Source organism: Nerophis lumbriciformis, linkage group LG29 (genome assembly GCF_033978685.3).
Source record: "Nerophis lumbriciformis linkage group LG29, RoL_Nlum_v2.1, whole genome shotgun sequence".
NCBI lineage: Eukaryota > Metazoa > Chordata > Actinopteri > Syngnathiformes > Syngnathidae > Nerophis > Nerophis lumbriciformis.
Window position 1 is genome coordinate 25,706,247 of NC_084576.2, and position 27,922 is coordinate 25,734,168.

The window sequence follows — 27,922 nt, forward strand, 5'->3', positions numbered from 1 at the left end:
ACAGCCTGAGGGATCGAAGGTCACGGGCTTAGCTGCTTACGTGCAGTGATTTCTCCAGATTCTCTGAACCCTTTGATGATATTACGGACCGTAGATGGTGAAATCCCTAAATTCCTTGCAATAGCTGGTAGAGAAAGGTTTTTCTTAAACTGTTCAACTCATATGGAAACAGGGTTTGTACTTCCATTTACGAATGATGGCGGCAACTGTGCTCAAGACAGCAGATATTTTTCCGTACTCTTCCCCAGATTTGAGCCAGGAGACAATCCTGTCTCGGAGGTCTACAGACCATTCCTTCCCAAGGATGATCAGGTGAACACGATGCACCTGAGCTCACTTTTGAGCGTCAATAAAGGCGGTCAATATTTACGTACGTGTCATTCCTTACTTTTTATTTTAGTACATTTGCAGATATGTCTAAACAAACATTTTCACACTGTCATCGTGGGGTATTGTGTGTGGAATTTTGAGGACAAAACTGAATTTAAAAAAGTGTGAATATTTCCGGATGTACTGTGCGAGTATTCCTGTATGTCGAAGTACTACCGTCGATGGAAACATGTTTTTTAATGCAATCACAAAGCCAAAGAAAAAGTGTTGTGCAGTATCCATACTGTCAAAAACATGTTTTGGTAACACTTTAGTATGGGGGAACATATTCACCATTAATTAGTTGCTTATTAAAGTAACAAAGACTTAATTTAGAGTTATTTGGACACTAGGGGAACATATAAGGGTTAGTGTTAGGGTTACTAATAAGCAATAATTCTGAGGTTATTGAGGGAAGACTCTTAGTTAATGGTTTACTGGTTGTATAATAAGGCCATGCATAATAAGGCATTAATAAGTACTTAATAATGAGCCTATATGTTACTAATATGCATGTTAATAAGAAACTAATTAATGGTGAATGTGTTCCCCATACTAAAGTGTTACCAATTGTGGGGGGAGGTGTAGTCAGCGCTGCTTGCAGGAGGAAGAGTCACCGCCGCTGTCCACTTCCTGAGGGCGCTGAGGAAAAACAGACTAGAGAGGCAGCTGATGGTGACCTTCAATCGCTCGGCTGTTGAGAGCCTGCTGACGTACTGCATAACAGCGCGGCACGCCAGCTGCACTGAAGCAGACAAACAGGCGATTCAGAGGGTCATAAAGTCTGCACAAAAAAAATCATCGGCTGGCCCCTCCCCTCCCTGAAGGATTTACACAACTCCCGCTGCCTCAACAGAGCAAAAAGCATCACCAAGGACAGCACACACCCTGGCTTCCGCCTGTTCGACCTGCTACCATCGGGCAGGCGCTACAGGTGCATCAGAGCCAGAACAAACAGGCTCAGAGACAGCTTCTTTCCCAGAGCTGTCACCATCTTGAACTCTAACTTATAATAATAATTATATCCTTCCCTAATACCCTACTGTGCAATATTACCCTTCGAGTGCAATACGTCCGACACTGATTGTTATTTATTACTCCGGTACTTTTGTCTTGTTCTGTATATTGTACAGTATTTTGTATTTCTATAGTGTTTTGTATATTGTACAGGATTGCTTATTATTTTTATTGGATAGTAGTCTGTTTCAATTGTTAGTTTTTTCTTTATTACCTGTTGTGTCATTTATTTTTACCCCATATCTGTTCCCACTACCGCACCTTAAGTTGGAGTCCTTAATCTTGTTATATGCATATATAATGACAATAAAGTCCATTGTATTCTATTCTGGTACTGAGGACGAGCACCATATCGGGCAGGTGCTGACGGCGAGACACAGCCGGCAGGTGATTCGATTTCACAGGTGGTACGTGTTAATCTAATCATCTGTTGTCTGTAACAGTAAGCGGCCGGGAGCAGAGGAGTGAGGAGGTTACGGACGTGGCTGAAAAGTCACGTTCTAGGAGAGAAAACTGTTGTTGGAAAGAAAACATTTAGATTCAAACCTTGTTGAACCTGCACGCTGGGCTCTTGTGCCGTGTCTGCAGTGGAGCTGCTGGGAGTTTTGAAGAAATCAATACTTTTGCAAACCTTAGTTCTGACTTCCATGATGATTTATGTCAGCCATAAATGATTTTAAACAGACTTTTATTCCAGAAAAAGTGTCATATTTCTGCAGGAATGTGACATTCAGTAGTTGTGCCGCCACTTTATCGGTGGCATTACGGTAATATGAGCGCCGGAGTGGGAAGTGCGTGCAGTAGATTTGGTACCTTCAGGAGCCTCTAGGCGGCGCTGTTCCTCTTGCACTCCGCGGAGCAGAAGAGGCGTCCCCGCGCCGCCATGAAGCGCTGGCCAATCAGACACTTGCTGCAGCCGGCGCACTTGAAGCAGTGCGGCGCGGCGTGCCAGTGGTGCTCGCCGTACGACACGCGCTGGGCTTCCGGTTCCACCGGCTGCTGGCAGGACGAGCATTTCTGTGCGGGTGGAGGACGCACGTCAGAATTCATGCGCTCATCTCGTGTTCGTAACCTCCCAACATCCTTTGTGTCTTCTGACCGAAACCTTTCTTGACACTCGACTTCGTAAAACTGACTTTTTTACATCACTGACAGTTTCATCGAAAATGACGTTAGCAAAATGTGTATTTGAAAATTCAGTGTATGAAAATTCAGTGTTTGAAAATTCAAAGTTTGAAAATTCTGTGTAAAAAAAATTCAGTGTTTGAAAATTAAATGTTGAAAAAGTCAGTGTAAAAAAAAATCTGTTTTCAAAATGTTAGTGTTTTTAAAATACAGTGTTTGAAAATTCGATGTTGAAAAATGTGGTGTTTGAAAAATCAGTGTAAAAAAATCCACTGAATTTAAAATTCAGTGTTTGAAAATTTAGTGTAAAAAAATGTGATTTTAAAATTCAGTGTTTGAAAATTCAGTATTTTTAAAAATCAGTGTTTTTAAAATTCAGTGTTTGAAAATTCAGTGTAAATAATTAGGTGTTTGAAAATTCAGTGTAAAAAAATTCAGCGTATTTAAAATTCAGTGTAAAAAAAAAAGTGTAAAAAAATTGTGATTTTAAAATTCAGTGTTTGAAAATTCAGTGTTTTTAAAAATGTGTGTTTTGAAAATGAAGTGTTTGAAAATCCAGTGTGTAAAAATTCCGTGTTTTGAAAATGTCAGTGTTTTAAAAATTCAGTGTTTGAAAACTCTGTGCAAAAAAAATCCAATGTTGAAAAATGTGGTGTTTGAAAATTCAGTGTAAAAAATTAGGTGTTTGAAAATTCAGTGTAAAAAAAAATGAAGTGTTTGAAAATGCAGAGTAAAAAAATTAAGTGTAATTAAAATTCAGTGTAAAGAAAATTTGTCTTTTTAAAATTCAGTGTTTGAAAATTTAGTGTAAAAAAATGTGATTTTAAAATTCAGTGTTTGAAAATTCAGTGTTTTTAAAAATCAGTGTTTTTAAAATTCAGTGTTTGAAAATTGAGTGTAAATAATTAGGTGTTTGAAAATTCTGTGTAAAAAAATTCAACGTATTTAAAATTCAGTGTAAAAAAAAATTTTGTGTAAAAAAATTGTGATTTTAAAATACAGTGTTTGAAAATTAAGTGTTTTTAAAAATGGTTTTGAAAATTAAGTGTTTGAAAATCCAGTGTATAAAAATTCCGTCTTTTGAAAATTCAGTGTTTTAAAAATTCAGTGTTTGAAAACTCTGTGCAAAAAAAATCCAATGTTGAAAAATTCAGTGTATGAAAATTCGGTGTTAAAAAATGTTGTTTGAAAATTCAGTGTAAAAAATTAGGTGTTTGAAAAATCAGTGTAAAAAAAATCCACTGTATTTGAAATTCAGTGTTTGAAAATTCAGTGTTTTTAAAATTCTGTGTTTATAAAATTCCGTGTTTTTAAAATTCAGTGTAAAAAAATTGGTGTTTGAAAATTCAGTGTAAAAAAATGAGGTGTTTGAAAATTCAGAGTAAAAAAATTAAGTGTATTTAAAATTCAGTGTAAAGAAAATTTGTCTTTTTAAAATTCAGTGTTTGAAAATTTAGTGTAAAAAAATGTGATTTTAAAATTCACTGTTTTTAAAAATCAGTGTTTTTAAAATTCAGTGTTTGAAAATTGAGTGTAAATAATTAGGTGTGTGAAAATTCAGTGTAAAAAAATTCAGCGTATTTAAAATTCAGTGTGAAAAAAAATTTTGTGTAAAAAAATTGTGATTTTAAAATTCAGTGTTTGAAAATTAAGTGTTTTTAAAAATGTGTGTTTTGAAAATTAAGTGTTTGAAAATCCAGTGTATAAAAATTCCGTCTTTTGAAAATTCAGTGTTTTAAAAATTCAGTGTTTGAAAACTCTGTGCAAAAAAAATCCAATGTTGAAAAATTCAGGGTATGAAAATTCGGTGTTAAAAAATGTGGTGTTGAAAATTCAGTGTAAAAAATTAGGTGTTTGAAAAATCAGTGTAAAAAAAATCCACTGTATTTGAAATTCAGTGTTTGAAAATTCAGTGTTTTTAAAATTCCGTGTTTATAAAATTCCGTGTTTTTAAAATTCAGTGTAAAAAAAATTGGTGTTTGAAAATTCAGTGAAAAAAATGAGGTGTTTGAAAATTCTGAGTAAAAAAATTAAGGGTATTTAAAATTCAGTGTAAAGAAAATTTGTCTTTTTGAAATTCAGTGTTTGAAAATTTAGTGTACAAAAATGTGATTTTAAAATTCAGTGTTTGAAAATTCAGTGTTTTTAAAAATCAGTGTTTTTAAAATTCAGTGTTTGAAAATTCAGTGTTTGAAAATTGAGTGTAAATAATTAGGTGTTTGAAAATTCAGTGTAAAAAAACTCAGCGTATTTAAAATTCAGTGTTTTTAAAAATGTGTGTTTTAAAAATTAAGTGTTTGAAAATCCAGTATATAAAAATTCCGTCTTTTGAAAATTCAGTGTTTTAAAAATTCAGTGTTTGAAAACTCTGTGCAAAAAAAATCCAATGTTGAAAAATTCAGTGTATGAAAATTCGGTGTTAAAAAATGTTGTTTGAAAATTCAGTGTAAAAAAATAGGTGTTTGAAAAATCAGTGTAAAAAAAATCCACTGTATTTGAAATTCAGTGTTTGAAAATTCAGTGTTTTTAAAATTCCGTGTTTATAAAATTCCGTGTTTTTAAAATTCAGTGTAAAAAAAATTGGTGTTTGAAAATTCAGTGAAAAAAATGAGGTGTTTCAAAATTCTGAGTAAAAAAATTAAGGGTATTTAAAATTCAGTGTAAAGAAAATTTGTCTTTTTGAAATTCAGTGTTTGAAAATTTAGTGTAAAAAAATGTGATTTTAAAATTCAGTGTTTGAAAATTCAATGTTTTTAAAAATCAGTGTTTTTAAAATTCAGTGTTTGAAAATTGAGTGTAAATAATTAGGTGTTTGAAAATTCAGTGTAAAAAAACTCAGCGTATTTAAAATTCAGTGTAAAAAAAAATTTTTGTGTGAAAAAATTGTGATTTTAAAATTCAGTGTTTGAAAATTCAGTGTTTTTAAAAATGTGTATTTTGAAAATTAAGTGTTTGAAAATCCAGTGTATAAAAATTATGTCTTTTGAAAATTCAGTGTTTTAAAAATTCAGTGTTTGAAAATTCAGTGTAAAAAAAATTCAGTGTTTGAAAATTCAATGTTGAAAAATTCAGTGTAAAAAAAAATTATGTTTTTAAAATGCAGTGTTTTTAATATTCAGTGTTTGAAAATTCAGTGTTAAAAAATGTGGTGTTTGAAAATTCAGTGTAAAAAATTAGGTGTTTTAAAAATCAGTGTAAAAAAATCCACTGTATTTAAAATTCAGTGTTTGAAAATTCAGTGTTTTTAAAATTCCGTGTTTATAGAATTCTATGTTTTTAAAATTCAGTGTAAAAAAATGAGGTGTTTGAAAATTCAGTGTGAAAAAATTAAGAGTATTTAAAATTCAGTGTAAAAAAAATGAGGTGTTTGAAAATTCAGTGTGAAAAAAAAAGTTTTTAAAATACAGTGTTTTTAAAAGTGTCTTTTGAAAATTAAGTGTTTGAAAATTAAGTTTTTTAAATTTCAGTGTTTTTAAAATTCAGTATTTGAAAATTCTGTGTTTAAAATTCAGTGTAAAAAATTGTAGTGTTTTTAAAATTCAGTATTTGAAAATTCTGTGTTTAAAATTCAGTGTAAAAAATTGTAGTGTTTTTAAAATTCAGTCTTTGAAGATTTAGTGTGAAGAAATTAGTGTTTGAATTTTTATACACTGAATTTATAAACATATTTTCAGTGTATATAAAATTCAGTGTTTAAAAATGATGTGTTTAAAGATGCAGTGTTTAAAAAAATCAATGTAAAAAAAAATGTGTTTTTAAAATTTAGTGTTTTTAAAAATGTGTCTTTTGAAAATTAAGTGTTTGAAAATTCAGTAATTTGAAAATTCAGTGTTTTAAAAATTTAGTGTTTGAAAATTCAGTTTTTGAAATGTCAGTGTTTTTAAAATTCAGTATTTGAACATTCAGTGTTTAAAAATTCAGTGTAAAAAATTGTAGTGTTTTTAAAATTCAGTCTTTGAAAATTTAGTGTGAAGAAATCAGTATTTGAACATATTTTCAGTGTAGACATTTCAGTGTATTTAAAATCCAGTGTTTAAAAATTGTGTTTAAAAATGCAGTGTTTAAAAAAATCAATGTAAAAAAAAATGTGTGTTTTTAAAATTCAGTGTTTGAAAATTCAGTGTGAATAAATCAGTGTTTGAAAATATAATGTTCATAAATTCAGTGTATAAAAATTGTGTTTTTAAAATTAAGTGTTTGAAAATTCAGTGTGAAAAAAATCAGTGTTTGAAAATATAATGTTTATAAATTCAGTGTATAAAAATTCAGTGTATGAATTTCAGTGTATTTAAAATCCAGTGTATAAAAACCCAGTGTTTAAAAAAATCAATATAAACAAATTTTGTGTTTTTAAAATTCAGTGTATAAAAATTCAGTGTTAATAAATTAATTGTTTTAAAATTGAGTGTTAAAAATATGTTTATAAATTCAAGGTTTTAAAACTAAAAAATGAGTGTATAAAAAGGCAGTGTTTAATAATTCAGTGTTTTAAAAATTCAGTATTTAAACATTTTGTGTAAAAAAATTGTTTTTAAAATTCAGTGCTGAAACATTTGGTGTAATTCTAAAACACATTTTTATACACTGATGTTGTATAAAATGAACTGTTGAACACGTATCTTGCTACCAATTTTTTTCCAGTGAAATTGTGGGCAAATTTGATGTAAAAAAAGCGAGAGAAATGAGGGCGTCTCACCACAGCGTAGTTGTTCATGTAGCATGGCGTGCAGACGGGCTTGTCGCGCTCCATCACATAGGTCTCCCCCGCCAGGACCAGGTCGCAGTCGAAGCAGCAGAAGTGCTTCAGATGCCAGTCGTGCCCCTCGGCCTGAGTGTACTCGTTACTGAAGATCAGCTGCGGGCGCAGGAGCACACGCGCGGTGAGCGAGCACGCAGGACACGCCCCCCCCGAGATATGCGCTTTACCTCGTCGCAGCCGGCGCAGCGCGGCTTCTCGCTGTCGCCGTAGTGACGGCCGCAGTAGAGCTTGCCTCTCTTCCAGAAGTAGATCATGTCCACCAGCAGCTCGCCGCACGTGCAGCACACGAAGCACGCCGGGTGCCACAGCGTGTCGTAGCCCGCACGCTCGGCGTAGACGGCGGGGTCGCCCGCACGCATGGGCTGCTGGCAGTGGCGGCATGACTGGCAGGGACGACAACAACATGCACTCTTACACACATGACTGGCAGGGATGACAACAACATGCACTCTTACACACATGACTGGCAGGGATGACAACAACATGCACTCTTAAACACAACATGACTGGCAGGGACGACAACAACATGCACTCTTACACACATGACTGGCAGGGATGACAACAACATGCACTCTTAAACACAACATGACTGGCAGGGACGACAACAACATGCACCCTTACACACATGACTGGCAGGGACGACAACAACATGCACTCTTAAACACAACATGACTGGCAGGGACGACAACAACATGCACCCTTACACACATGACTGGCAGGGACGACAACAACATGCACTCTTAAACACAACATGACTGGCGGGGACGACAACAACATGCACTCTTAAACACAACATGACTGGCAGGGACGACAACAACATGCACCCTTACACACATGACTGGCAGGGACGACAACAACATGCACTCTTACACACATGACTGGCAGGGACGACAACAACATGCACTCTTAAACACAACATGACTGGCAGGGACGACAACAACATGCACCCTTACACACATGACTGGCAGGGACGACAACAACATGCACTCTTACACACATGACTGGCAGGGACGACAACAACATGCACTCTTACACAACAACATGACTGGCAGGGACGACAACAACATGCACTCTTACACTTTTTGACAAACAACAACATGCATTCGTACACTTTTTGACAATCAACAACATGCACTCTTACACTTTTTGACACACAACAACATGCAATCTTACACTTTTTGACAAACAACAAGATGCACTTTTACACTTTTTAACACACAACAACATGCAATCTTACACTTTTTGACACACAACAACATAGACTCTTACACTTTTTGACAAACAACAACATGACTGGCAGGGACGACAACAACATGCACTCTTACACTTTTTGACAAATAACAACATGAACTCTTATACTTTTTAACACACAACATGACTTGCAGGGACAACAACAACATGCACTTTTACACTTTTTAACACACAACAACATGACTGGCAGGGACGACAACAACATGCACTTTTACACTTTTTGACAAACAACAACATGCACTCTTACACTTTTTGACAAACAACAACATGCACTCTTACACTTTTTAACACACAACAACAACATGCACTCTTACACTTTTTGACAAACAACAATATGCACTCTTACACTTTAACACACAACAACATGACTGGCAGGGACGACAACAACATGCACTCTTACACCTTTAGACAAACAACAACTTGCACTCTTACACTTTTTAACACACAACAACATGACTGGCAGGGACGACAACAACATGCACTCTTACACTTTTTAACACATAACAACATGCACTCTTACACTTTTTGACAAACAACAACATGCAATCTTACACTTTTTGACACACAACAACATGACTGGAAGACACGACAACAACATGCAATCTTACACTTTTTGACACACAACAACATGACTGGACGACAACATGCACTCTTACACTTTTTGACAAACAACAACATGCAATCTTACACTTTTTGACACACAACAACATGCAATCATACACTTTTTGACACACAACATACACTCTTTGACAAACAACAACATGCAATCTTACACTTTTTGACACACAACAACATGCAATCATACACTTTTTGACACACAACAACATGCAATCATACACTTTTTGACACACAACAACATGCACTCTTACACTTTTTGACACACAACAACATGCACTCTTACACTTTTTGACAAACAACAACATGCAATCTTACACTTTTTGACAAACAACAACATGCAATCTTACACTTTTTGACACACAACAACATGCACTCTTACACTTTTTGACACACAACAACATGCACTCTTACACTTTTTGACAAACAACAACATGTACTCTTACACTTTTTGACACACAACAACATGCAATCATACACTTTTTGACACACAACAACATGCAATCATACACTTTTTGACACACAACAACATGCAATCTTACACCTTTTGACAAACAACATGCAATCTTACACTTTTTGACAAACAACAACATGCAATCTTACACTTTTTGACACACAACAACATGCAATCTTACACTTTTTGACACACAACAACATGCAATCTTACACTTTTTGACACACAGCAATATGCAATCTTACACTTTTTGACACACAACATGACTGGAAGACACGACGACAACATGCACTCTTACACTTTTTGACAAACAACAACATGCAATGTTACACTTTTTGACAAACAACAACATGCATTCTTACACTTTTTGACAAACAACAACATGCAATCTTACACTTTTTGACACACAACAACATGTAATCTTACACTTTTTGACACACAACAACATGCAATCATACACTTTTTGACACACAACATGTAATCTTACACTTTTTGACACACAACATGTAATCTTACACTTTTTGACAAACAACAACATGCATTCTTACACTTTTTGACAAACAACAACATGCAATCTTACACTTTTTGACAAACAACAACATGCAATCTTACACATTTTGACACACAACAACATGCACTCTTACACTTTTTGACAAACAACAACATGCATTCTTACACTTTTTGACAGACAACAACATGACTGGAAGACACGACTACAACATGGAGGCAAAACGCTTTAAAAGCATCAAGTTAAAAACGTTAAAAGTTCTTACAAAGCTTTTCTGCGACGATCCACTTAGTTGCGACCCTGCGGTGGCCGCAGTGCCCACAGCTCCTCCGGCAGGAAGGGACCCTCCAGACGCGGACCCCGCTCGTGCTCCGGCAGCCTGCGGGCCCACTCCGCCTGCCGCGGCTCCATCTTTAGCCCCCGCGGCGTCACCGGCACCCAGAGCCGCCGCCCGCACCAGAACCATCTCCTCGGGCATCTTGACGTCTCCGATGCCCAGGGCCTCGTCCTTGTACTTGCGCACGTACTGCTGCATCTGCTTGACCTCGGCCGCGCTCAGGTCGTGGCACCTGGCGGGGTCCTGGTCGTGTTCGGGCAGCTGGCGGGCCATCTGCTGCCGGCGGTACAGGGCGCCTTCCGAACCCGCCACGGGTCGCTTCTCGGGCGGCAGCAGCTGGATGTATCGCACCGCCTGCCAGACGAGGAAGAGGGACGAGAGAACGGCGATTAAAGACAAACCGACCAATCACAGCAGAGGAGAACAAGATAGCAACTCAGACACAACAACAACAACTCAGGACGTGCTAGCAAGGCCAAGTTGGACGTTTTCTTGTCCTAAAACTCCTTCCAAACATTTCACTATTCCACTTGGATTGATTTCTTGCATTTTCTCGCGCTCACCCAACATCAAGGTCAACATGAAGCTGCACAATGACAGAGTGAGTTGAAGGGGAACTCCAAGAGAATAAAACAGGTAAACATGGAATAAACAAACAAATATTAATAATGAATGAGAATAAATCACTAACATTTACCACATCATCTACATATTCAAATACAAACCCCGTTTCCATATGAGTTGGGAAATTGTGTTAGATGTAAATATAAACGGAATACAATGATTTGCAAATCATTTTCAACCCATATTCAATTGAATGCACTACAAAGACAACATATTTGATGTTCAAACTCATTAAATTTATTTTATTTTTGCAAATAATAGAATTTCATGACTGCAACACGTGCCAAAGAAGTTGGGAAAGGGCATGTTCACCACTGTGTTACATCACCTTTTCTTTTAACAACACTCAATAAACGATTGGGAACTGAGGAAACTAATTGTTGAAGCTTTGAAAGTGGAATTCTTTCCCATTCTTGTTTTATGTAGAGCTTCAGTCGTTCAACAGTCCGGGGACTCCGCTGTCGTATTTTACGCTTCATAATGCGCCACACATTTTCGATGGGAGACAGGTCTGGACTGCAGGCGGGCCAGGAAGGTACCCGCACTCTTTTTTTTTTACGAAGCCACGCTGTTGTAACACGTGCTGAATGTGGCTTGGCATTGTCTTGCTGAAATAAGCAGGGGCGTCCATGAAAAAGACGGCGCTTAGATGGCACCATATGTTGTTCCAAAACCTGTATGTACCTTTCAGCATTAATGGTGCCTTCACAGATGTGTAAGTTACCCATGTCTTGGGCACTAATACACCCCCATACCATCACAGATGTTGGCTTTTACACTTTGCGTCGATAACAGTCTGGATGGTTCGCTTCCCCTTTGGTCCGGATGACACAATGTCGAATATTTCCAAAAACTATTTGAAATGTGGACTCGTCAGACCACAGAACACTTTTCCACTTTGCATGAGTCTATCTTAGATGATCTCCGGCCCAGAGAAGCCGGCGGCATTTCTGGGTGTTGTTGATAAATGGCTTTCGCTTTGCATAGTAGAGCTTTCACTTGCACTTACAGATATAGCGACAAACTGTATTTAGTGACAGTGGTTTTTTGAAGTGTTCCTGAGCCCATGTGGTGATATCCTTTAGAGATTGATGTCGGTTTTTGATACAGTGCCGTCTGAGGGATCGAAGGTCACGGTCATTCAATGTTGGTTTCCGGCCATGTCGCTTACGTGGAGTGATTTCTCAAGATTCTCTGAATCTTTTGATGATATTATGGACCGTAGATGTTGAAATCCCTAAATTTCTTGCAATTGCACTTTGAGAAACATTGTTCTTAAACTGTTTGACTATTTGCTCACGCAGTTGTGGACAAAGGGGTGACCCTCGCCCCATCCTTTCTTGTGAAAGACTGAGCATTTTTTGGTAAGCTGTTTTTATACCCAATCATGGCACCCACCTGTTCCCAATTAGCCTGCACACCTGTGGGATGTTCCAAATAAGTGTTTGATGAGCATTCCTCAACTTTATCAGTATTTATTGCCACCTTTCCCAACTTCTTTGTCACGTGTTGCTGGCATCAAATTCTAAAGTTAATGATTATTTGCAAAAAAAAGTTTGAACATCAAATATGTTGTCTTTGTAGCATATTCAACTGAATATGGGTTGAAAATGATTTGCAAATCATTGTATTCTGTTTATATTTACATCTAACACAATTTCCCAACTCATATGGAAACGGGGTTTGTACTAACATTTACCACATAATCTACAAACCCCGTTTCCATATGAGTTGGGAAATTGTGTTAGATGTAAATATAAACAGAATACAATGATTTGCAAATCATTTTCAACCCATATTCAGTTGAATATGCTACAAAGACAACATATTTGATGTTCAAACTGATAAACTTTTTTTTTTTGCAAATAATCATTAACTTTAGAATTTGATGCCAGCAACACGTGACAAAGAAGTTGGGAAAGGTGGCAATAAATACTGATAAAGTTGAGGAATGCTCATCAAACACTTATTTGGAACATCCCACAGGTGAACAGGCAAATTGGGAACAGGTGGGTGCCATGATTGGGTATAAAAGTAGATTCCATGAAATGCTCAGTCATTCACAGACAAGGATGGGGCGAGGGTCACCACTTTGTCAACAAATGCGTGATCAAATTGTTGAACAGTTTAAGAAAAACCTTTCTCAACCAGCTATTGTAAGGAATTTAGGGATTTCACCATCTACGGTCTGTAATATCATCAAAGGGTTCAGAGAATCTGGAGAAATCACTGCACGTAAGCAGCTAAGCCCGTGACCTTCAATCCCTCAGGCTGTACTGCATCAACAAGCGACATCAGTGTGTAAAGGATATCACCACGTGGGCTCGGGAACACTTCAGAAACCCACTGTCAGTAACTACAGTTGGTCGCTACATCTGTAAGTGCAAGTTAAAACTCTCCTATGCAAGGCGAAAACCGTTTATCAACAACACCCAGAAACGGTGTCTGCTTCGCTGGGCCTGAGCTCATCTAAGATGGACTGATACAAAGTGGAAAAGTGCTCTGTGGTCTGACGAGTCCACATTTCAAAATGTTTTTGGAAACTGTGGATGTTGTGTCCTCCGGACCAAAGAGGAAAAGAACCATCCGGATTGTTATAGGCGCAAAGTTGAAAAGCCAGCATCTGTGATGGTATGGGGGTGTATTAGTGCCCAAGACATGGGTAACTTACACATTTGTGAACGCGCCATTAATGCTGAAAGCTACATACAGGTTTTGGAGCAACATATGTTGCCATCCAAGCAACGTTACCATGGACGCCCCTGCTTATTTCAGCAAGACAATGCCAAGCCACGTGTTACATCAACGTGGCTTCATAGTAACAGAGTGCGGGTACTAGACTGGCCTGCTTGTAGTCCAGACCTGTCTACCATTAAAATGTGTGGCGCAATATGAAGCCTAAAATACCACAACGGAGACCCCCGGACTGTTGAACAACTTAAGCTGTACATCAAGCAAGAACGGGAAAGAATTCCACCCGAGAAGCTTAAAAAATTGAACTCCTCAGTTCCCAAACGTTTACTGAGTGTTGTTAAAAGGAAAGGCCATGTAACACAGTGGTGAACATGCCCTTTCCCAACTACTTGCACGTGTTGCAGCCATGAAATTCTAAGTTAATTATTATTTGCAAAAAAAAAAAAAAAGTTTATGAGTTTGAACATCAAATATCTTGTGTTTGTAGTGCATTCAATTGATTATGGGTTGATAAGGATTTGCAAATCATTGTATTCCGTTTATATTTACATCTAACACAATTTCCCAACTCATATGGAAACGGGGTTTGTACTAACATTTACCACATAATCTACATATTCAAGTACTAACACTTACCACATATTTGTTGGCCACAGGTGGCGCCCACTCGTACGTGACGGACTTGAGAGGCATGTCTTTGTCAACGGGCACGACATCAGCGGTAGACGACTCAATGCAAATTGTCGCTGTGCTCACTTGGAGCGGTGCAACACCAGCTGGTGCCATTTGAGCCTTCGCACCGCCGGGTGCCGCCCTCGCTACAGCTGCACCTCTTGAGGCCGCGCCTCCAGAAGCCACGGCCCCAGAGGCCGCGCCTCCGGTGGCCACGCCTCCGGTGGCCACGCCCTCAGTGTGCCGGGCAGAAGCATCAGCGGCTGGAGGCACAATGGCGGCGGCTGGAGGCACGATGGCGGCGGCCGAAGGCACGGCGGGGAGTAATACGGCGTGGGCAGTGGCGGGGCCGGCCAGCGTGATGGTGACGGCGTTGCCGCGGTACACGGGGCCGCCGTCGGTCTTGAGCTTGGCGATGAGGCCCGTGTACTTGGTGTCCTCGAACAACTTGCCCACCTTCTTGTTCTCCTCAGAGTTCATCTGCACGTTGTGCTCCGCCAGACCACATTTGCAGTTCCGGCAGATCTTCCTGCATCGCACACACCAAAATAATCACTTTGAAATGTTGCACCATGACTTTGTGACAACGTTACTCTGATGAAGATGAAGTGGGATTGTTCTTCAACAATCCACTGAAGGTGGACCACTTCTTCTTACGCCTTTAAAGAGATGCACAGTGCATCCACAATGTACTTTTTGTTAGAGATGTCCGATAATGGCTTTTTTGCCGATATCCGATATTCCGATATTGTCCAACTCTTAATTACCGATTCCGACATCAACCGATACCGATATATACAGTCGTAGAATTAACACATTATTATGCCTAATTCTGTTGTGATGCCCCGCTGGATGCATTAAACAATGTAACTTTACCATTAATTGATTAACGTGGACCCTGACTTAAACAAGTTGAAAAACTTATTCGGGTGTTAATTGTACGGAATATGTGCTGTACTGTGCAATCTACTAATACAAGTTTCAGTTTTCCAAAATAAGAGAACAACTTCAACTCCAGTTATGGAAAAAAGTGCCAAAATGGCACTGCCATATTTATTATTGAAGTCACAAAGTGCATTTTTTTTTTTTAACATGCCTCAAAACAGCAGCTTGGAATTTGGGACATGCTCTCCTTGAGATATTCGTAATACCCACTACAACTATGGGAAATACTATACTTTGACTTTGTCGGAGGCAGATATTTACATATATCCGTATTTAAGTGTTACTTCTTTAATTTCATAATCAGCTAGTGTTTTTCTTCCAATTGTGGTCTTTTGGTTGTCTGCAAATACTGTGTGCTAACCTTGACTATGTAATGTAAGGAGGAGAGATACTCCTTCTTTTATCTCTTCTTATGTCCAGGTGCGGAGGACAATGGGCATGTGTTTGGGCTGGAAATACAAGACAGCGAGGGTGGGAGGGAGAGAGACTTTATAGAGTAGAAGGTTTCCATTTTTTAGATCAGACCATCTTGGCTGCGTGATTGAATGTTCTATGCTGGACTGGTCTCATTATATTTACAAAGCTTTGCAAATATATTACAAAATACCTATTCTGTCTCTGGTGGTTCTTTTACTCAGCTTTAAGTGTCGTAAAGAGCTTGGGAGCGACGACCAGAAACTTGAATTCCGTGGGAGGAACAACTGGTCCAAACGCAACAATTTTCACAAAGTGCATTATTTTTTATCTTTTTTAAACATGCCTCAAAACAACAGCTACAAAAACGATGAAGGCACACAGCTTCAGTCCAGAGTATACTAGAACATACTTGCCAACCTTGAGACGACTGAAATCGGGAGTGTCCCGGAAGAGTTAGTGCTGCAAGGGGTTCTGGGTATTTGTTCTGTTGTGCTTATGTTGTGTTACGGTGCGGATGTTCTCCCGAAATGTGTTTGTCATTCTTGTTTGGTGTGGGTTCACAGTGTGGTGCATATTTGTAACAGTGTTAAAGTTGTTTATACGGCCACCCTCAGTGTGACCTGTATGGCTGTCGACCAAGTATGAATTGCATTCACTTGTGTGAGTGTAAAAGCCACGTGTATTATGTGACTTTGTATGGAGGAAAAGCGGACGTGATGATAGGTTGTAGAGGACGCTAAAGGCAGTGCCTTAAAGGCACGCCCCCAATTATGTTGTCCGGGTGGAAATCGGGAGAATGGTTGCCCCGGGAGATTTTCGGGAGGGGCACTGAAATTCGGCAGTCTACCGGGAAAATCGGAAGGTTGAAATCGATACCGATAATTTCCGATATTACATTTTAAAGCATTTATCGGCCGATAACATCGGACATCTCTACTTTTTGTCATGCCTTATTCCAAAATGGAAGACATTCATTTTTGTCCTCAAAATTCTACACACAATACCCCATAATGACAATGTTTTTTTTTAATTAAAAAAGTAAGCAATCACATGTACATAAGTATCCACTACCAAGAAGCTCATACTTGTGTTCTTCTACTGATGTTGACTAGAACAGTGTTTTTCAACCTTTTTTGAGCCAAGGCACATTTTTTGCGTTGGAGAAATGCGGAGGCACACCACCAGCAGAAATCATTAAAAAACTAAACTCAGTTGAAAGTAAAAAGTTGTTGGATATGACTTTAAACCATAACCAAGCATGCATCAATATAGCTCTTGTCTCAAAGTAGGTGTACTGTCACCACCTGTCGCATCACGCCCTGACTTATTTGGACTTTTTTGCTGTTTTCCTGTGTGTAGTGTTTTACTTCTTGTCTTGCGCTCCTACTTTGGTGGCTTTGTCTCCTTTTTTGGTATTTTCCTGTACCAGTTTCATGTCTTCCTTTGAGCGATATTTCCCGCATGTACTTTGTTTTTATCCTTCTTCGTGGGGACATTGTCGATTGTCATGTCATGTTCAGATGTACATTGTGGACGCCGTCTTTGCTCCGCAGTAAGTCTTTGCTGTCGTCCAGCATTCTGTTTTTGTTTACTTTGTAGCCAGTTCAGTTTTAGTTTCGTTCTGCATAGCCTTCCCTACGCTTCAATGCCTTTTCTTAAGGGCACTCACCTTTTGTTTATTTTTGGTTTAAGCATTAGATACCTTTTTACCTGCACACTGCCTCCCGCTGTATCCGACATCTACAAAGCATATAGCTACCTGCCGCCACCTACTGCTATGGAAGAGTATTACACGGTTACTCTACCGAGCTCTAGACAGCACCGACACTCAACAACAACACACCATTTGCAGACTATAATTACTGGTTTGCAAAAAATATTTTTTACCCAAATAGGTGAAACTAGATAATCTCCCACGGCACAGTGGTTGAAAAACACTGGACTAGAACACACTTCACATTCGTCTACTTTCAGGCAGAAAGGAGAGGAGTGTTCACATTTAGCACAAGACAACATTTCCTGACAAGCAACATTAAGTCAGCGAGCTGCAGAGTTTCTTTGTTGTGACCATCACTTCAACACAACTGGGGTCCAGACCCAAGACTTTGTTTCACCCAACCCACGGCGTGCGCACACGCACGCACACACACACACACACACACACACACACACACACACACACACACACACACACACACACACACACACACACACACACACACACACACACACACACACACACACACACACACACACACACACACACACACAGTGGAATGTAGGAGTGAGTCAGTGTTTCCCATGTTTGCCACAGTGTTGTGTTGAAGTTTTGCTTGAAGTAGAACTCCACACACGTCTGGTCCTGTTTTTCATTTCACCAAGTGACTTTTAAAGAAACTTCTATATGGGAAGTGTATGTGCACACACATACACATATACAGTATATACATACAGTGTACAGTATCTGTCTGTGTATATATATATATATATATATATGTATGTGTGGGAAAAAAAATCACAAGACTACTTCATCTCTACAGGCCTGTTTCATGAGGGGTTCCCTCAATCATCAGGAGATTGAGGGAACCCCTCATGAAACAGGCCTGTAGAGATGAAGTAGTCTTGTGATTTTTTTCCCCCACACATACATATATTGCGCTCTACTACGGTATCGAGCACTATTTTTTGGATAACCTTATTAAGACATATATATAAATATATATATATATATATATATATATATATATATATATATATATATATATATATATATATATATATATATATATATATATATATATATATACATACATATATACATATATATATCAGTGCCGTGCAGTCACTAGAGGCAGGTGAGGCGGGGCCTCACCTGCCATCATGGAAAGAAAAAAAATGTAAAAAGAAAAAAAAAAAATTTAATTGTTATATGTATCCAGTTATTATACTATAAAGTTATTTTCCATTTAACTTCACCAGTTTTAGATTATTTTTATTCAAAATCGCTGAATTTTCACATTTGCCGTTCAAATACTGAGAAGAGACGGTGCGGTGAACAGCAGCCAGTCGAGGCACATCACTCAGTGCCTCAACATGGACGGACTCGGCTAACTGCTGGCCTGCTGTGCAGTGAGACTGTATTGCTATATGAACTATATTATACATTTCCATAGTTTAGTTAGCTGAGGTATATAATGTACAGTGTATTTTGTCAACAACTGTATGTGTGTAAAGTATTTCTTGTGCTGAGCGATCATAAAACGGCTGCAAAAGACGCACTGGCTGAGGCTCCAGTAGCCCCGCCTCCTGCACCCCCGCCGTAGAATTGTTATATCAACTAAAGCCCACACTTAAACTTTCCACGTGCAAGATTGAATCTACCGTATTTTCCGCGCCATAAGGCGCCCTGGGTTAAAAGCCGCGCCTTCAATGAACGGCATATTTCAAAACTTTGTCCACCTATAAGCCGCCCGGTGTTGTAAGCCGCATCTAACTGCGCTAAAGGAATGTCAAAAAAACAGTCAGATAGGTCAGTCAAACTTTAATAATATATTAAAAACCAGCGTTCTAACAACTCTGTTCACTCCCAAAATGTACGCAAATGTGCAATCACAAACATACGTATATCAACATGGACAGAGCTGCGTGAAAAAAGCCACCCGGCCTCTTCGCGTAAACTTAAACTTACCTTAACCACTCGCTCATCTTTTCTTCATCCATCCCTTCGAGTTAGCTTTTATGATGACGCCGGCTGGAAAGGTCTCTTTTGGCAAGGTCTTCCTTTTGAATATCACCATGGGTGGAAGTTTCATTAGCATGGCAAGCTAGAACCACAGTGAAGGATGACTTCTCATTCCCTGTGGTGCGAATATTCACCGTACGTGCTCCCGTTCCACAGTGCGGTTCACAGGAATATCAGTTGCTGTGAAATAGTAATCCGTGTGCGGATGGAGAGATTGCGTCTTTTCATGAACCGGATCCTTGTCGCTTTGTAGGAGCCATTTTGTGGTCTTTACAGATGTAAACACACAAAGGAAATGAAACGTACGGTGATATCCGCGCGCTTTTTCTTCTTCTACGCGGGCGGGTGGTTGCTTACAGTAGAAGAAGAAGCGCTTCCTGTTCTATGGGGGCGGGTGCTTACCTTGGCGGTTGCTTGCGTAGAATAAGAAGCGCTTCCTGTTCTACCGGGAAAAAAGATGGCGGCTGTTTACCGAAGTTGCGAGACCGAAACTTTATGAAAATGAATCTTAATATTTATCCATATATAAAGCGCACCGGGTTAAAAGCCGCACTGTCAGCTTTTGAGTAAATTTGTGGTTTTTAGGTGCGGCTAATAGTGCGGAAAATACGGTATTTAAAAAAGTTATTTCATAAGAAGCCAAAAAGTGCAAAAACAGTAATGTTCGTGTTGGAGGAGTTGTGAATGACTGCAGGGCCACAACATTAGGTACACCTGCAGACTGCAGGTGTATCTAATTCACAACTCTTCCAACATGAACATTATTGTTTTTGCACTTTTTGGCTTCTTATTAAATAACTTTTGTAACATATTTTTATGGGCTTTCCTATTTGTGATGTTAAGTTCCTGTTATGCGCTGTTATACAGTATATGCCTTGAGCTCTTATTTTGAAGGCGCCAAGAGCGGAAGTGATGACATGTTGTAGTGGAACGGAGGTTTTTGAAAGAAGGTAAATAAAGTGGTCCTCGTGTAAACTGGAGCCTCTGTGTTTGTTATTTTGTAGTTTCATACAGTATAGGCGACATTTATAAACCCTCGGTTACACTTTTTTAAATAGATTCAATCTTGCACGTGGAAAGTTGAAGTGAGGGCTTTAGTTGTGGACTTCATTCATAAGTAAAGGTAAGACCATAATAACGTTTTTTTTATTAAATGTGCTTTTTTGTGTGCTACAGTTTGTATGTGTAAAGTTAAAGTTAAGTTAAAGTACCAATGATTGTCACACACACACTAGGTGTAATGAAATTTGTCCTCTGCATTTGACCCATCCCCTTGATCACCCCCTGGGAGGTGAGGGGAGCAGTGGGCAGCAGCGGCGCCGCGCCCGGGAATCATTTTTGGTGATTTAACCCCCAATTCCAACCCTTGATGCTGAGTGCCAAGCAGGGAAGAATGCTGGTATGAGCTTTTAAACATAACCCGTCAACTGCTGCCAATCAAATGGTGAATAAGATACTCTTTAGGGTTCATATGTTTGTAAATCTGACTGTGATGAAGTCAGTGCCTCACCAGCCATCAACCTCACCGCACGTCACTGGACAGAGATTGAACCCTTCTGATTAAAAGTTGACCAAAGAGTTTTAATTACTGCTCCGGTTTGGATTTTATGTGCCCTCAAAGTCGGTCCCGTCCATGGCTGCTTGCAGCTTTAATTTTACTTGTTTTGGAAAGTCTTGACAAGCCAAATGTTCTTGTTGTATTGGCAGATAATTTTGCTTAATTCAAATAAAATACCCCTCATTTTTGTAATTTTTTTTTCTTGTTTTTGAACACTGACTTTTTGCAGTGTGCCCGTCAGCCGGGGAACAAAAACAAATGAAGATCTGCCTTTTTATCGGCATTGGAAGACAAAAATCCACCGATCTCGTACTTTTGAATAGAATAAATAAATAAATGGGTTGTACTTGTATAGCGCTTTTCTACCTTCAAGGTACTCAAAGCGCTTTGACACTACTTCCACATTTACCCATTCACACACACATTCACACACTGATGGAGGGAGCTGCCATGCAAGGCGCTAACCAGCACCCATCAGGAGCAAGGGTGAAGTGTCTTGCTCAGGACACAACGGACATGACGAGGTTGGTACTAGGTGGGGATTGAACCAGGGACCCTCGGGTTGCGCACGGCCACTCTCCCACTGCGCCACGCCGTCCCTATATAGGACAACGAGCGTTGGTTTTGGCCGGGCTGTGTTCACGCCTGGGATGAGAGCGGCGTGACGTGTACTGACCTCCAGAAGTGGAGCTCGAAGCCTTCACACTTGTCTTTGCACTTCAGGCAGGACGCTCCAGCGCCGAACTCGTGACCCAGCGTCATCTGCGGGACAAGGAGCACAACGGGGGCGTGAGGAAGACGACATGGCGGCTCACAAGACGGGTCACGTGTGGACACTTCATTAGGGACGGCCGCCGATCCAACCCTGACGTGATCAAAGTGTCACGTGACTTTAATACGGCCACCCTCGCTTCCGCTTGATGCGCAGCAACAATGGCCGAGTTCCCCAGCCACTTCATTAGGTACACAGGACTACAGAACCTCGAAATGTTTCCGTCATGTTGTCACGGCGATGGCGATATTAATAATTGTTATATAAATAAATAATAACACATTTTTTAATAATTTGCACTAATGTACACGTTTTGTGTTTGGTTGTTAAAGTACTGTGGTACTCATGAATGTAAAGAAGTACTACACTGCCTTTGAAAAATACCAGTGCTTTTCTTTCACGCACACGCTCACGATGGTAATTAAGTTAAAGTACCAATGATTGTCACACACACACTAGGTGTGGCGAAATTATTCTCTGCATTTGACCCATGCCTTCCCTCTGCCCACCAATCAACATCATGTGTTGCCTTCATCCATTCATCCATCCATCCATTTTCTACCGCTTGTCCCTTTTGGGGTCGCTGGAGCCTATCTCAGCTGCATTCGGGCGGTAGGCGGGGTACACTCTGGACAAGTCGCCACCTCATCGCAGGGCCAACACAGATAGACAGACAACATTCACACTCACATTCACACACTTATATAAGACTTTTAAAGTCATTTTGATAGTAGGCTAATACAGCTAATATAGACACTTACATCATGTGTTGCCTTCATTATAACACTTATATAAGACTTTTAAAGTCATTTTGATAGTAGGCTAATATAGCTAATATAGACACTTACATCAGGTGTTGCCTTCATTATAACACTTATATAAGGCTTTTAAAGTCATTTTGATAGTAGGCTAATACAGCTAATATAGACACTTACATCATGTGTTGCCTTCATTATAACACTTATATAAGACTTTTAAAGTCATTTTGATAGTAGGCTAATATAGCTAATATAGACACTTACATCATGTGTTGCCTTCATTATAACACTTATGTAAGACTTTTAAAGTAATTTTGATAGTAGGCTATTATAGTTAATATAGACACTTACATCATGTGTTGCCTTCATTATAACACTTATATAAGGCTTTTATTTTTTTGTGGCTCCAGACAGATTGTTGTTTTGTATTTTTGGTCCAATATGGCTCCTTAAACATGTTGGGTTGCCGACCCCTGCCCTAGGAGGATACAATAGCTAACCGCTAACAGCTACTCAATGTAAACAAATGGTTGGATCTATACCAGGGGTCGGCAACCCGCGGCTCTAGAGCAGCATAGCGCCGCTCTAGTGGCTCTCTGGAGCTTTTTTAAAAAATGTATGAAAAATGGAAAAAGATGAGGGGGAAAAATTAAATTTTTTGTTTTAATATGGTTTCTGTAGGAGGACAAACAAGACATAAACCTCCCTAATCGTTATAAAGCACACTGTCAGCTTCACTGATTCGAGTGTTTGGCGAGAGCCGTTTTGTCCTACTAATTTTGGCGGTCCTTGAACTCACCGCAGTTTGTTTACATGTACAACGTGTTTTATGCCACTTCTTTTTCTGTCTCATTTTGTCCACCAAACGTTTAAGGTTGTGCATGAATGCTGGTATGAGCTTTTAAACATAACCCGTTAACTGCTGCCAATCAAATGGTGAATAAGATACTCTTTAGGGTTCATATGTTTGTAAATCTGACTGTGATGAAGTCAGTGCCTCACCAGCCATCAACCTCACAGCACGTCACTGATCTGTATGTAATATGGCTTTTAATTTTTTGCGGCTCCAGACAGATTTTTGGTCCAATATGGCTCTTTCAACATTTTGGGTTGCCGACCCCTGATCTATACAAATATCGACTGTAACGATACCAAGTACAAGAGCCGTGTATATAGTCGATACTACAATGATTACGTGACTTCATTGTTTATGAAGTTTACAAAGTCATCCGCGCCCAAATGTGTGGTATCAGCCAAAACTTCAAAGTATCAAAGAATGAGCGATTATTCCGTCTGAACCGTCCAAACATGTTGAGATGTTGAGTAGGGCGACTTCCTTCATTAGTGTAGCAGATGTTCCAATCAAACATCTGTTTTATGAAGCACAACCATGCTGCAGGGATGATTATTTACACATTATTGCAGATTTCATGAATGATTTTAAACCCAAGGACCCCGGCCTGTCGTCAGCATGTGTAGGGTGTTTTGTTCATACGTGTCTGGGTTACCTAGCGACACAACAAAGCATCATCCATCATCATCAACGTTAAGTCATCCAGCAAACCACTTCATTCATCTGCACGGCAAACACACAACACGTGCTTCTGACTGCTAACTAGCAATCCCCAAACAGCGTACAACAATGGTTCTCAAACTGTGGTGCGTGTACCACTAGTGCAGGGGTCGGCAACCCAAAATGTTGGAAGAGCCATATTGGACCAAAAATACAAAAAACAAATCTGTCTAGAGCCGCAAAAAAATTAATGAAGTGATATAATGAAGTCAACACATGATATAAGTGTCTTTATTAGCCATATTAGCCTACTATCAAAATGATAGTTTAAGTTAAAGGCCTACTGAAATGCGATTTTCTTATTTAAAAACGGGGATAGCAGGTCCATTCTATGTGTCATACTTGATCATTTCGCAATATTGCCATATTTTTGCTGTAGAGAACATCGACGATAAAGTTCGCAACTTTTGGTCGCTGATAAAAAAAGCCTTGCCTGTACCGGAAGTAGCAGACGATATGCGCGTGACGTCACAGGTTGTGGAGCTCCTCACATCCGCACATTGTTTACAATCATGGCCACCGGCAGCCAGAGCGATTCGGACCGAGAAAGCGACGATTTCCCCATTAATTTGAGCGAGGATGAAAGATTTGTGGATGAGGAAAGTGAGAGAGGGCAGTGGGAGCGATTCAGATAGGGAAGATGCTGTGAGAGGCGGGTGGGACCTGATATTCAGCTGGGAATGACTAAAACAGTAAATAAACACAAGACATATATATATACTCTATTAGCCACAACACAACCAGGCTTATATTTAATATGCTACAAATTAATCCCGCATAACAAACACCTCCCCCCTCCCGTCCATCCATCCATCCATCCATTTTCTACCGCTTATTCTCTTTGGGGTCGCGGGGGGCGCTGGAGCCTATCTCAGCTACAATCGGGCGGAAGGCGGGGTACACCCTGGACAAGTCGCCACTTCATCGCAGGGCCAACACAGATAGACAGACAACATTCACACTCACATTCACACACTAGGGCCAATTTAGTGTTGCCAATTAACTTATCCCCAGGTGCATGTCTTTGGAGGTGGGTGGAAGCCGGAGTACCCGGAGGGAACCCACGCAGTCACGGGGAGAACATGCAAACTCCACACAGAAAGATCCCGAGCCCGAGATTGAACCCAAGACTACTCAGGACCTTCGTAATTGTGAGGCAGATAACCCGCCAATACAAATCAAACACCTGCACAACACACTCAATCCCACAGCCCAAAGTACCGTTCACCTCCCCAAAGTTCATACGGCACATATATTACCCCAAAGTCCGCAAAGTTACGTACGTGACATGCACATAGCGGCACGCACGTACGGGCAAGCGATCAAATGTTTGGAAGCCGCAGCTGCATGCGTACTCACGGTACCGCGTCTGCGCATCCAACTCAAAGTCCTCCTGGTAAGAGTCTCTGTTGTCCCAGTTCTCTACAGGCCAATGGTAAAGCTTGACTGTCATCTTTCGGGAATGCAAACGATGAAACACCGGCTGTGTAATCCGGCACAACAGTCAGGGGGTGCACAACACCTGCCGCAATACACCGCTTCCCACCTACAGCTTTCTTCTTTGCTGTCTCCATTGTTCATTGAACAAATTGCAAAAGATTCACCAACACAGATGTCCAGAATACTGTGGAATTTTGCGATGAAAACAGACGACTTAATAGCTGGCCACCATGCTGTCCCAAAATGTCCTCTACAATCCGTGACGTCACGCGCAGGCGTCATCATACCGAGACGTTTTCAGCAGGATATTTCGCGCAAAATTTAAAAATTGCACTTTAGTAAGCTAAGCATGTGTTGCAATGTTAAGAATTCATCATTGATATATCAGACTGCGTGGTCGGTAGCAGTGGGTTTCAGTAGGCCTTTAAGTTAAGGAAATTAAATGAGCTCAAATATACCTACAAAACGAGGCATAATGATGCAATATGTACATGCAGCTAGCCTAAATAGCACGTTAGCATCGATTAGCTTGCCAAATATGCCTGATTAGCACTCCAAACAAGTCAATAACATCAACAAAGTTCACCTTTGTGCATTCGCGCACAGCATAAAAAGTTTGGTGGACAAAATGAGACAAAGAACGAGTGGCATAGAATATGTCTTACTGTAGCATCGTTGAAGAAAGTTATTCATGTAAACAAACTACGGTCAGTTAAAGGACCGCCAAAATTAGTAGGACAAAACGGCGCTCACCAAATACTCTCATCAGATAATCATGTTTAATATAAACAGTGGGATTTCTAACAATTACGGAGGGTTGTGTCATGTTTGTCCTCCTACAGAAACCGTATTAAAACAAAAATATATTTTTCCCCTCATCTTTTTTTATTTTCAGACATTTTTGAAAAAGCTCCAGGGAGCCACTAGGGCGGCGCTAAAGAGCCGCAAGTGGCTCTAGAGCCGCAGGTTGCAGAACCCTGCACTAGTAGTACTCGAGCTTCATCTAGTGGTACACCAAAGAATCATTCAATTAAATACCCTAAACACAGTGTCACTTTTTAAACCGTGTGTGGTGTTACAGTGACCAAAAATATTAAATAGAGACTTGTTAAATAAAACCTCTTCCTTGTTTTTAATTAATACTTAGGCCTACTATGCTATTGTATTTTAACGCTGGTCATTATGGATAAGCGGTAGAAAATGGTGTCTATCTGTGTTGGCCCTGTGATGAGGTGGCGACTTGTCCAGGGTGTACCCCGCCTTCCGCCCGAATGCAGCTGAGATAGGCTACAGCACCCCCCATGACCCCTAAAGGGACAAGCGATAGAAAATGGATGGATGGTTGGATTATGGGTGGTACCTGGTGAAAAAAGAACCACTGCTGTACAATAACATACCCCCTGCTGGCTGCAAATATAATGGTAATGACGTCACATCAATCCACCGGTTTACTGGCAAAGCCATGACGTCATCGTAATAATATAATATATATACATGAACCTTGGCCTAAGAAAATAGGAACGATAGGAAGAAAGGCGCCTTTTAGTTCCAGTTTCAATGCTTTATGTAGATTTAATTGTATGTTTAACAAGTATTTTATAAGTTTAAATGTATTTATTGAAACAAATGTCACATTTCGCTAATGTTTGCCGTTAGCGAAGTCGTTTAAAAGAGCAGCAACATGAGTCTGTGGACGTCAAACACGAATGAATCAAACTAAAAGGGAAGTAGTTACTTATGGGACACATTGTGAATAAAAGTGTACAAAAATAAACTTTGAGAACTTTTTTTTTAGGGTGGGGGGTGAGTCACCTGCTGCGTGCACGCGCACCTTAACTGGGCGGAAACTCACCTTCTTCACTTCCTTCTCGATCTCCATGGTGGCGTTCGGACTCACAATACACCCGCCGTACCGAGGGAGGAGCAGGAAGCCGTTCCGAGCCGCAAAGAACACACGACAAGTCGGACCGGAGGACGACAAAGGAGCCGGTTCGAACACAAATCTTCTTCACTTCTGGACCTCAGCCGGCTCCGATGGGTCGTCAAGTTATCGACACTACAGACAGCAGAAACCGGCGTGAAGTCACAAAATTAAGATAATTCCGTCGTGGAGTTGAGTTAATGTAGAGGCAATGCGCTACAATGAAACGTTTTAGGTAATACATTTTAATAGACATGATTTGATTTCATACACAAAGGTTATCCAATGTAATTTACTTTAATAATGACTCAATATCTTTATTTTATTTTGAAATTACTACCACTTCTTTCATCCGCAAGTGAGTTTGACGC

General features: G+C 39.7%; 1 protein-coding gene across 1 annotated transcript; it reads right to left on the bottom strand.

The window, feature by feature from the left end:
• Positions 1–2,057: 2,057 nt before the first annotated feature.
• On the bottom strand, positions 2,058–27,703 carry tes (testis derived transcript (3 LIM domains)). Its single transcript, XM_061924631.2, has 7 exons — positions 27,483–27,703; positions 21,764–21,849; positions 14,390–14,954; positions 10,364–10,789; positions 7,438–7,653; positions 7,208–7,366; positions 2,058–2,403 (listed from the first exon to the last, which is right to left on the bottom strand). Exons 1-7 carry the CDS (start codon positions 27,507–27,509, stop codon positions 2,212–2,214), a joined length of 1,671 nt encoding a protein of 556 aa, XP_061780615.1. The 5' UTR covers positions 27,510–27,703; the 3' UTR covers positions 2,058–2,211.
• Positions 27,704–27,922: the final 219 nt, after the last annotated feature.